At 35.8% G+C, this 12,973-nt stretch overlaps 1 protein-coding gene across 1 annotated transcript in view; it reads right to left on the bottom strand.

Moving 5' to 3' along the window:
- FREM2 (FRAS1 related extracellular matrix 2) overlaps nucleotides 1-12,973 on the bottom strand; it is a 112,751-nt gene that overhangs the window by 35,040 nt on the left and 64,738 nt on the right. The window contains exons 5-7 of the mRNA XM_065730252.1: nucleotides 12,052-12,177; nucleotides 10,904-11,155; nucleotides 39-188 (exon numbers count right to left, since the gene is read on the bottom strand). Of these exons, the coding sequence (XP_065586324.1) occupies nucleotides 39-188; nucleotides 10,904-11,155; nucleotides 12,052-12,177 (528 nt within the window). The remainder of the gene's footprint in view (nucleotides 1-38; nucleotides 189-10,903; nucleotides 11,156-12,051; nucleotides 12,178-12,973) is intronic.

Below are 12,973 nucleotides of genomic sequence, written 5' to 3'. Positions count from 1 at the left end.
GAGGTGTATTGTGAAACAAGACTAAACCCGTAACTTACCTTCTGCAGTTCTTGATTCAGATTTGCGAGACCTCACTGTAACAGAGGCAGCTTTAGTCAGATCAGTTCCTGTCCTCCAAACACGTACCTCAACATAGCCAGCACTCTCATCAACATAGTATTCATCATTTCCAAAGTAAAATGCTGGTTCTGGTGAAAGAGTAATCATATCTGTCAGTATTTTTTTACCTTATGCTGAAGGTAATGAGTGAGCATAAAAACCATGTTCGACAATGGAGAGACCTTCACTCTATTCAATAACTGAAATTTGTTTGTATTGTTTTAAGTATTTGTTTTAAGCTTCAGACTTTTTCTTAGGTATTGTTAGCTTAATTTCAAGTATTTGGCCGTTTTGGGACAGCAGTTGTTAAATCAGAACTGTTCTCTTTCCCTTTTCTCGTTTCAAGCCTCCCAAGCTTCCAACGTTGCGTGTTAGTAGGTATGAATCTGTGTGCAAAAACAAACACGTTATCTCATTAAACTTACTTGAGCTGGGTCCTCTGCACAAGCCAGAAAATTCCTTGCATTTTTCATTTTGGTGCAAATAGACAAAGGTGAATATAGATAATGGAAGATTAATAAGAATGTTCTCACAGATTTCTGCTGTCGAAACTAGACTGGAACAAGATATATAACTGGAGTTGCTTTGGAAATGTTTTCTATCTAACCTAAGGGGCAGATACTTAATTTTTAATTCGCCCATATCTAACATTTAAAACAAAATCAATCTTACTTCATGTAGCCTGGAATGTGAATAGTCTTTTATCTTAATATTTAAGTCCCAGAGTTTATAAGAAAGAAGAGTAAAAAGCAAAGGAGATTAAGCTTTATCCCACTTAACAGGCATAATTTTTTATCTTCATTTTTTCCTCCCTTCAACTTTTCCACCCACAACAATTTTACAAAGTAAACATGAATGAAAACATAGCCCAGCTACATCCTGGGTGTAGTTCCCCTTAGCTATCCTTTCATTCCCATGTCAAACACATAAAAGTAAGCACAGCCAGTGTCTCATTTTTCCCATTGCACAGCAGAAATCACACCTACTTTCCCCAATGTTTGAAAATCTATATGAATATACCTTCTATCTCATCACAATTTTCATACGTTGTTTAGTGGGAATTTGTTATAAACATTAAGGTTACAATGACACAAACATGTTGAAAAATACCATATAACATATGTCCAACTAGATTAGAGTTCATAGATACCATAGCAATTTAATCAGTGGCATTATGAATTCTTTCTTTCATCAGCATTGAAAAACAGGACAAATTCAAAAGATGTGACTGGAAAATATATGGTTCTAAAGAGGAATGCTTTATAAAGAAAAGGTACAGGTTACCCAAAGGAGTAGACACAAAGCCTTTTTAATGATAAGTTAGGCCTATCATTTCTGTGACTCAGTCAATTTTCACTATTATATTATAAGGAAGTATTTACAATTTCTGTTACTATAGAACAAACATTTTCTAATTGAGGAACCTGCTTCTGACTACAGCTATGCTCAATAAAACAAAATATTGTGGGCACATTTTGTCAGGAAGGTTTTGGAGAGGCCTGTAGGATAACCAGAGAAAAAAAAATCTAAGTTCTTCTGAAGTACTCGAGGACAATTTGACTGACTACACAGCATATGGTAATGATTTCATCTGTTAACGATTACTTATTTCTTTGTATAGGAAAGTGAACAATGTAGGATAGGATTTTAATCGAAACTAAAATAAATAACATAAAGCAGTTACTCAGTTATTAATAAGCCAAATCTTCATCTGAGAGGGCAGCAGTTCCTAAGTATTTTGGAATTGCATACAATAGTTAAATTAGAAGTTTTGGAGAAATGAATCTTCTGGTTTCAAGATTTTTTCTGCATTTCACAAGTAACAAAATAAATGACTAAAAACCAAGCAAACAAATCCCTTGATATTCCAAATCAATGAAAACAAATGTAGCTGACTCCCTTCTGGGAAAACTAGACTCATGGGTTGCAACAAGTTGATGGAACTGAACGTATTTACTGAATGATAGTGCAGATTCACAGACTAGTTTCAACATTATCAAGGTTATCAACCTTTGCAGGGTAAAAGAAAAGTGAGCAAATATCTGGCTTTGGCAGAGAAGTCTTTCAGGTCCACTTTAAAATTTTTATTCACAAAGATGTATATTTAACTGCGTGTATGTATACAAACACAAACATCAATCTTAAGTTACTTGCCTACAGAGACTGAGTTGTCAGTGGTTGCATTTATATTTGGGTTTGAGAAGCTTTAATCTGAAATATTTTGAATACTCAGTTAAATATAACGTGCTCTCTGGAAATTCTTCTATGTAGGTTGCTCTGAAAATAATGCCTTCTATTTATTTTCATGGAAACAACAACAGATACAAGAAGCACAATTTGATAGAGAAAATTCTCTTCTACAAAACACTATTTTTTCAACATAGTGACCACCATTACCTGATTCACATGGCTGAGCTGATTGAGATGCTCTTAATTTTGCAGTGTGACAGTGAATGGCCAACCAGAACACAGCTGGTATTTCATATTTCTGTTGTCACTGCTGAAACCAACCACCCTCTGCCTCACTGTGCTCACATCCACTCTTTGGTCTCCATAAATGCTCAGCAAGCATCAGTGAATGTCACTGGATGCCAGTTTTTTTCACACAGAGGAATTAAATCATTCTGCTTGATGTCTATATCAGACACCATTTTGTCAGACTGCTCCTCTGCTCCTCTCTGTCACACAGCAACAAAAACGGAATATTGGCGGGAAGGTTCAACCTCTGCTGCCATACCACCAAAATCCATCTCTGATGTTGTGGACCAACATAATAAAATAGGAAACTTTACTTTTGGAGCAGTCCTTATATAATTATTCTTAATTCTGATTACAGTTTTCTACTTACAGGGCTATTTCAGACCTACACAGATCTTCTAAAATTCTCAAGATGGACAAATATTCATTCAGCTTCTAGAGGTTTAAAAATACAGAAAACCTACTAAGATCTAAAAGTTATGAACATACTATCAAAAAAAAAATAATAATTATATCTAATTTATGTATTTTCTTAAACAGGTATTATTAAAGATTAGCATGGTTCTTCAAGCTTAATCTCACATAATCCTCTTCATTGTATACTGATGTCCTGGTAGTTCCGGAATTGATCTAGCCTCAACTCTGCCTCATTTTAAGCACCTAAGTGAGAGGTACTCATTCACAGCCTGCTTGCTCTCAGTTTTTAAGTACAAAGACATGCAATTCCAGAAGGTTTGCCAGCATAACAAGGAGCAGAAGTGGAATGGATAACCCACCACAGTGATTAAATCAGATCTGGAAGCATTCCCTTCTATTCATTGAACTAGTCTAGGGAGCCTGCTCTGGCAGAGGGGTTGGACTAGATGATCCCTAGAGGTCTCTTCCAACTCCTGCAATTCAGTCATTTTGTGATACAAGGAGCTTGGATGATCTACTTCAAATTTTCAAAGATGAAAACGTTTTCATTTATTTTAATGTTAACCTAATGTTGTGTTTTTTTATTTTTTTACTGTTGATGAAAAATAATCCTCATGCCCTATTTGTTCATGTAGTCACAGCCCACGGTAAAAATGCCTAAATGCAAAATTAGCTAGCCCTGTAGTCCTGAGTGTGTTTTTCACACTTTTTGAGGCATGTATCTTCAATGAATGACACATTCTGTATGGTTACTCATCCTAGGAAACATCTTTACAAGTGTTTTGTAAGCTCATTTCCTGTAAGCTGTGTTAGTAGCTCCCCAGGGGAATAGCAAAGCCAAGCGACTAACAGGGGAAGCATTGTCTTGCTCAGGTCATGGCTGGAAAACACTGCTCAATGACTGTGGGCTCACTTACAGCAGACCTTTAATCCAGTAATCACTCTGGAGAGAGACTACCGCAAATTTAATGGTTCCTCTTTCAGAAATAGGAGGACTTTTTAAAAGAGTTTTTTGTTCAGACCCACAGATTTCACTGGCATGAAGTTACAATTATCAGAAAGAAAGACTAGGTGCTTTAGTCCCTGTTTTCTTGGCACATAAAGGAAATCTTTGTCTTGCATTTGTATTTATATAGTCAGGAGTGTATATCAACTACAGCAGAAGGCAGTAATCAAACAGGAAAACAAACATGCTTCTCACTTGTTAGAAATAGGTCTGTCCTCAACATGTATCAGAAACACGTATCAGAACATATATCAAAACATATATCAGAACATAATGAGTATATTAGAAATTTATATCATTCAACATATACCAGAAAATCAATCAGATAGAATGAAAATATTTGTTTCTAAGGAAGATTTTGTTCTTAAAATGATAACCTTGCAAACTACTTTAGAGAAACATGGTACAAGAAGAGAGTGTACGTGAAGTGCTACAATCAGTTTGGGTTGCAAGTAGAAAATAATATGGAAGAGAGGATTGTTAGGACAAACGCAAAAGAAGACACTCCTCCATGCCAGGATAGGCCTTAACAATGACATGATTTTCAGTGATCTCAGGAGGAGATTGAAAAAGACAGACTGGTCACTGTGACATACATAGATATTGGAATAGTCATTACAGATGAACTTAATCTTTTCTAGTGGTGTTAAAAATTTTCTTTCTAAAAGCTTTTCTCTTCTTGATTTCCATGCACAGTACAAACAAGGCTATGATGTGAACATTATGAGTTTAGCTAGAGCTAGCAAAAGTCTGTGGTGGTAATACAGAAGTGCAAAACAGAGCTCTGTAACCTTGCTGGGTTCTTCTCAAGTAGTCTGGATTTGCTACACTAGACATGCAGGGCTGAGTTCAAAGGAATGAGTGGTTTGTTGACAGGTAATTAGCTTAGACCTAACAGCAGACAAGCATGGCCACATTTCCTCTGGACTTGAGCTAGTTCAGCCCAGATTACACATACACAGCAACACAATGCTTACTTGCAATTCAGTTTCATGGCTGGCATTAAATGATGGAGCTGGGGCTACTCTACATTTAACACAGGAGTCTCCACCCTCCAGAACGTGAATTAGATGAGCTGCACATACATGAATTAAGAACAAGAGTTTCATGAGATTATAGAAGAAATTTATTATTTAACAGAAGTAAATATCAGCCTTTGTAACCTCTCTTATACAGTCACCCTAATAAGAGCAAAAGAAAAGCTTGGAAAGACTATTCTTTCTAAACAGTGTATATTATTACATTATCAGAGGGCTCTTAACACTGGAAACTAGGTAGCACTCTACAGCTATTTACACATATTTGAAGCTTTGCAAGCTACTGAGCTTGCATTTAGAACAATGAAATTAATTTATCGAGTCATTAATTTTTGTTGAATGCTGTAGAAGCAAGGGTCAAGGTTACAGTCAAAGCTCAATTCTAGATCAGATACCTACTGTGCAAATGCCAATAGCTTTTTATTTCATGTGGTCAGGATGGATTATTTTTCAAATTCATATGTTGCAATCCTAACAGCTTTCATCCTCTTAGCACTGTAGTCATAACTTTTGCAATCAAAAAGTAAATTCACCTCGGAATAAAAATACTAGTTGCAGCTAAATTGCCACAAATATTACCTCAACAAAATAATGTCTGCATTTCCATTTGTCTCAACAGCTCATTACTGCCCAGTACCTTATAAAGATTCTTTAAAGTAAGTTGCGAACATTATAATATCTAAAAGAGCAAACTTTAATGAAGGGTGCCTTTACTGAATCCAGTTCTTTTTTCCAAGAATACACACTAAATTTTTGAATCCAAAAAAGCAATGTCTTACATTGACTAGACTTTCATCCCTGATTTACCCTCATTTTTTATAACTTAATGATTTATGCAACTTAATTTCAGCAGATTGAATCAAGATCAAGAACTGGCATGCACAACATTATATGTGAATCACTTTTAATTAATTTATGTTGCATAGTACTTCATTGCGTACCTTTACATTTTAACTTGCTATTTACATTCAGTCACAGGACTGCCTGCCTTACAGCCTTAGAAGGCTGAGAAACATTGTTACCTCTCCAAAATATAAAATTCATCTATATGTGATCATTTTTAATAGGAGAAGCAATATTGTTATAATCACTGCATGCATTTTCAGGGTATCATCTACAAACCCTGATATCCAGAATTTGGAGACACATCCAAATGTGACAGTACTGACTACAGCAACCGTCTGACTTTTACATGGAGTTTTTCTACTGTCTAGACCTCTCACAGAGCATGAAAGCAATTCAGTATCTTCTACATGTTCCATTTTCAAAATGAATCAGATTATTTAAAGAGGTACAGAGAATGATATTACTAACAAATTCTGAAGAAATTATTGCAAGAGACAGGCAGATAAATGGGGAGATTTGGCAACAGTATTTAAATGTACCTCACACAATGTACCTCACAAGTTGGCCAAGCATGAAGGTGCTCACAGTCTGTGATTTGTAGATGAGATATCAAATGAGGATTCCTACAAGCAGAAATGGAAGGAGAAACTAGGCAGTATCTTTGAAATTAAGTTACACAGAAATATAGTATGTAACCATATCTAAATAAGTTTTTCATATTTTCATTTTTAGTTTACTTTTGGATCTTGTAGAAAAAGCGATGTGTAGAAAGGGTCTGAGTTTAATAAGATTATTTGCAAAAACAGAAATCTTATGAGAAGAATATTTTTAATTTTGTTCTCTCAAAGCATGTTCACACACCTACACTCATATCAAGAAACCTAACCACAAAATTGCATTAACTCATTCTGTAAATACCTTTAATATCTTGTAATATCATCTGCCTGAATAATGTTATGATTTATCTTAGGAAAAAAAAAACATTATTCATATGAATTGTAATAATGCATATTTAAGCTAATTGTTAAAGAATCTGCAGTGGCAAAGTCTTAAAGACATGCTGCTCCAGCAGCTGAGTCCTCTGTCCTAAAGGAGCCACATGAAATATGTGACAAAGTACTGTCTGGAGATCCTATGTTGTTATCCCTACCTATCAAAGGAGCCTTGATCCTAAGGTTAGACAATACACCAAATTGTTAAGGAGCTAAGTGAAGATTACAGTAACTAAACATCTGTAGTTCATGTATGTATAATGAATGTATGAATGCATACACACACATATAATAAACTACCAGCAACAGATGATTCAGAAAAGTATAAAAAATGTGCCTAACAGATGTCCTGCTGCAAGATATGAGATGTATTTACTTCCATGATAGACAACAAAGACTTACCAAAATTTTTAAGGCTGTCATTATAAATTGAACATTTTTAGTCTGTTGAACTGACAATAATAAGAAACTATATGCAAAGAAAACTGGGAGTATACCGTGTCATAAATTGGCTGACTTCCACTGTTCCTCTTGGTTTGTTGCCATTTTGGCCATTTGCCACATAAGGAAAGAGAAGGCTTCACACAGATTTTACTTAATGAGAGGACAAAAGAAATTAAAAGCTGCACAGAAGTGCCAGAAGCATCAAACCCATGGGCGCTGTACAAATAGAAAATAAAGTATTAAAAAATGGATGCATAGAGGAAAAGAATAACTAATTTGTAATTCTAGTCATCTCCATAGGAAGGTAAAGGATACTTGCCCAAATCATGACTCTAGTCCATAAAGTAACACTAGCCATGTTCTGCCAGTGGTGTTTAGGTTGTAATTAAAAGTGGACAGATAGATATTAACTATCAAACTCAAACGAGAACTCAAGAACTCCTCTAATTTAAGATCATGGCACTCCTCTTGTCAACAAGAAAAATGTAAGTTTGAATGCCTGCCTTAGAGGGCAGTGGAAGTAAGGAGATTCCAGATAGCCCTGTTAGATAAGGATGTCCCTCTGGTAAACTGTGTTACTAATAGAATATTTAATTTTCATCAGCTGGGAATTCAGCTCAGTTCTAACACTGGAAATCAGCTTATTCTCCTTGCCTACTGGGAGACATAATGCAAAGTACAGACATTATGTAGGATTGTAGTGCTGAGTTTCTGTCTTTTTTCACACTACTGATAGCAAATACCATTGTGGACTGTTTGGCAAACTGGACAAATGCTAGAGGATATCGATTTCCAAAGTTCAATTACCTTTTGGGGGAGAAACAGTAAGAAAGCAATTTCCAGAAGACTGAATAATTTGACCTCTTACAACAGCCTTCTGTATTATCATGACCTGTTCATGCCATCACCCATTTTACTCAGCAAAAAAATGCTCCCACATAGTCTATCCTCTATCAAATTGCTGATATGATAATTCTGCTGCATAGGTATTAAAAAAAAAATAAAACTAGGGAAACCTCTGGTATAAAACTGAGCCTTTTCCTTCCCAGCCTTGATGTAGAAATGTCAGGAAGAAGATATGTGAATGGCTGCTTGTCCATCTAATGTGAATGAAGTGGAAAAAATGTATTTAGTGTACTTCCTGCTGTGAACAGCATGAGGCTTCAACAATTCCACTATGGTAGTAATACTGTGTGCTCTCATGGCAACACTAAGTACAGTACCATGGAATTAGAATCACTTGGGAAGACATTCATTGACAAAAAATTTGAAGCAAGCAACATAATGTGAAGCAAAGAAAATAATTGTGTATTCTACTCATAGATGCAAATTTTGAGCTATCTAGTTATCACATCTCTTCCTTTCTGGTCTCAAAACGTGATTACAAACTGAAAGCTTAAAATTTTCACACAGTAAAGAAAAAAAGTAAGAGAGTCCAAATCAGCAAGCCAGTAATCAAAACATTTGAACAGGAGAGTTTTTGGCTACAGGGATTGAGGAATCTTGTATCAGACCTGTTGCACACTGCTATGCAGAATGTTGGAACCAAACCACAGACTCTCAATTCTGAGATGAATAGTGAGAGTTTAATGTCTTTTTTTTTTTTTTTTTTGCCTACATACATGAAATGGCATCAGAATCATAGCTTCAGTTGGAAAAATAGAGAGCTTCCAGGATGATCATGCTGAATCTGGAGATTGGAGCTTTACCATGGAAGACTGTGGGATGAGTTTTCTGGGTCTGAGACTTAAACTCTAAGATTCATCTTTACCAGGGGAATGAAGAATTCACAGCATTCTTCTGTTTCTTTCCTTGTGTAAATATATTGATCTGCTATGCAAATTAAGCAGTACTCTAAGCTCTCTATGTGAGTTAGGTATGTTCTTAGCCAATATACTAACCTCAAATTCCTCAGGGATTCCTGTTCATACCCCACGCACTTGAAAGGCATGAAGACAAGTTGTTCACTCAATCAATTCTACTAGACTTAGTAATGCAAGTTCACTTTTGTATAGAATTTTTTTTTTTAATTTTGTTTTGTTTTGGATTTTATCCTGATAATTTTAATACCTCCTGAGACACTTCTCAGCATTCACTTCCTTAAATTTTCTCCTTAAGCCACTAACTTGTATCTTTGCATTCATCATGATCAACCTGTGTATTCCAAAAGCAAAACTTATATTGATGAACTGGTTAACAGTTCTCTTGCTGAAGAACTAAATTTAGGGATCTTGTAGACAGAGTCCAGAATAGGGCCACAAAGATGAGAAACGGCCTGGGCCATCTCCCATATTGAGAAAAGGCTGAGAGACCTGGGTCTGCTCAGCCTGGTGAAAAGAAGACTGAGAGAGGATTTGATAAACATTTATAAATATCTAAAGGGAGGTGGAAGGCAAATGGATGACGCCAGGCTCTTTTCAGTGGTGCGTAGTGGTAGGACAAGGTGCAGTAGCCTAAAACTTGAACATAGGAACTTATGAACTAATACATGAAAGAACTTTACAGTAAAGGTGTTGGAGCACTGGCACAGGCTGCCCAGATAGGTTGTGGAGTCTCCTTCTATGGAGATATTCAAGACCTGTCTGGATGCCTACCTGCTGTAGGGAACCAGCTTTGCAGAGAGGTTGGACTCGATGATCTCTTGAGATCCTTTCCTACTCCTGCAATTCTGTGATTAGCTACATATGTCTTTGTTATTCACAGTATTTCACAGTAGGAGCTGTTTTAAGACAGAGATAGAATGCCCAACAGATTTCATGACATTGGGATGAATGGGAGATTGGATTTTGAAGGATAGGGTATATATGTACTGTCAGAAATCCATGTATTCAGGTGTATCAGGTACCCAAGGTGATTGATCTGCAAAGCTGATATAATTCTCCTAGGACGGGATGGTTCCTGGGAGTATAGCTCTCTTTTCATTCATGGAGGAATCCTGATATAACCTCCTTGAAAGAGATGTCTAACTGTATAGACTGCTAACATCAAATGATATTTCTGCCCATTCAGAAGTGGATGGGTCTTTTCCCTTGATATATTTTTTTTTCTCAGTGTTTTATGGTTACTATAATCTCTGACTCCAACAGATTTGCTTTTTAGTTTTTAGTTTTTTAGACTGTAGCAACAAAACATTTCCATGCACAACTATTTTGTGTATTCCATTAATTTAATCTTTTAAAATTATTTTTATTTGTCTCCAGCTTAAGAGCCTGAGGAAAAGCCCCTTCCAAAATAAGAGATGTCTCAACAGCAGCACAAATTTCAATGCCACCTTTCTTAATATATATTTGCACATGTTCTACATGCTATGATTTTTTTTTCCAGATTCTGCTTTGACCTTTGCTGCTAGTATCTTTTCATCTGAAGTAGTCAATGCAAAATTTTAATCCAGCCACAGTATTTTGAGAAATCACAGCTTAATAATATATCATTTGCTCAAAGCAACTTTGTTAAGTAGAATATACAATTAAACAAAACAGTAATATATTATAAGATGTCCAACATCTACATGCTGATTTGACTGGAAATCTACTTGTAGTTTCTGTCCTGCTTTGGGAATTTGACGTTATTACATTATGTCTTACCATCATCCTTGTCAGGTACAATGGTAATACGAGTGCTTGCAAATTCTGTACCAATTCTTCCACCCATCGGCATGCTCAGAGAAACATCAAAGGTCTCAGCTTCTTCATACAAGGAATCATCTATGATCACTACTCGACATGTTTTTTCTCGTTCTTCTTTATCAAAACGGAGAACACTGTTGTGATCCTCAGGCCTGGATATGTAGTCAGAGTAAGAAAGCACAGAGGTCGGGGCAGTGCCAGTTGCTGTTCCTGTGGCATAAAAGGAAAAGAGTCAGTACACATACGTTGGCTTTTATGGACACCTCACACAGGCTGAACTTTATTTTCATTATATTTTAATTTCTGCTTAATTTTAGATGATAATCTGGGCAGAAATCTCTAAACAGGCACTATTTCTGAGGTCCCTGGACAAACTACTTCTACCATGTGAAGGCACGTGAACCTTTGCAATCATTTTCAGCTTTTTAGGCAGAAGGAATATTATGGTCTATCGTAAGACAAAGACTTATGAAGGAGAATGCTTAAGGGCCAGAAATTAACACCTTTACTCCTTTAGTATCTTTAGTATACTAAATATGTTATAAAGATGATGTCTGTGTACCAGAAATTAATTACAATCAGATACAATTGGATGAAAACAAATGAAGTCCCATGCTCTGTGTTGGTTTAATTAATAAGAGGTTGGTAGGTAGAGGAAAGAAAAGATGGTCAGCTGAGCAATATTTTATACTCTTTTTTCAGGACACAAGCAAATAAGGGCTATCTTGGACAACTGTAGTGCTTACAGTTCTCACCACTTTCAAATATTAGGGACCTCACATAAAAATCTTGCAGAAAGGTAAATAACACAGATCCTCGTACCCTCCTTACAATAGCCAGAAAACTGGAAAATAATTACTTTTCAGCTAACTTCATTAAGACTCTAAGACAAATTGTTAAGATGAATAGAATGCATTTTCTACTGAATCTGAAGATGAAAAACTCATTAACATAATTTCCTTATTCAGTAGATGGGCCAATTTTTTTTTCATTCCTGCCTCCTTTCAATTTTCAGGGTATTTTTGTTGTTGTTGTTGTCTTTGTTGTTTTTCTTAGTCTTTTTTTTTTTTTTTTACATTTTTTTTTCCTACAGCAGATTCTGTTACCTTGCTGTGTGTAACAAATAACCATCAGTTCCTGGCTCACATCCCCACTTCTTCTGACTGGAATAAACAACTCGCCAACATCTTCTTCAATAGTATAGGTGGACTGAGGAATAAAGACAGTTGATTCTGCAAAGGACAGACATTTATGTAGATGTATGGCCTCAGAAAGTAATCTATGATACAGCTAGAAGCATTTTGGCATATTCTAAAGTGCAAAAAAAATCTTGAATTTATTAATGATGGACCTAAATTTGATAAAAAATACAATAAAAACCCAAAACCATAGAGGTTAAAATAATAAGCTTTATTAAATATCCAAAATGGAAAATGAAATCACATATAAAATCACAAGTCCTTACCAAGTAGTCTCTAATGGAATTAACTTACTTAGCCTTAAAAGTATAAAACAGAATTTTGAGAATTATTCCACAAAGTCTACCTTTTAACTTTTTCCATGATATTTACTTATTAACTGTTAATCACAGTAGTAGCAATGCTTGTAGCTCACACACTGGCAATGGTTCTGTAAGGCTATCCTTTAATTTAGCTTACCAAGAAAACTATGAAAATTATTTGGAACTGAGGATGCTTATGAAGCAAAGTCAAGCTGTTGCTGTTTTACTCTGACATGGAATGAGCTGGCCAAATGTCTGTGCAAGCTGCTTAAAGAAGCTCCTTTAGAAGTGTTATGAGAAGTCTGTTTTCCAAAACAAATGATTATGTCTAAATTAACATTGTTATTATATAATGGTCCTTGAAAAGAACCTCAAAGATCATTTAGTTTCAACCCCCCCCTGCTGTGGGCAGGGTCACCAACCACTAGACCAGGCTGCCCAGAGCTCCAGGGATGGGGCATCCACAACCCCTCTGGGCAACTTGTTCCAGTTAAAAGTAAAGATTTAAGAAAATCCCGAAAACAGGA

This window comes from Cyrtonyx montezumae, unplaced genomic scaffold (assembly GCF_038088225.1).
Source record: "Cyrtonyx montezumae isolate F1298 unplaced genomic scaffold, pur_monq_1.0 scaffold_12, whole genome shotgun sequence".
Taxonomy (NCBI): Eukaryota; Metazoa; Chordata; class Aves; order Galliformes; family Odontophoridae; genus Cyrtonyx; species Cyrtonyx montezumae.
This window is presented reverse-complemented; position numbering and strand designations above follow the sequence as displayed.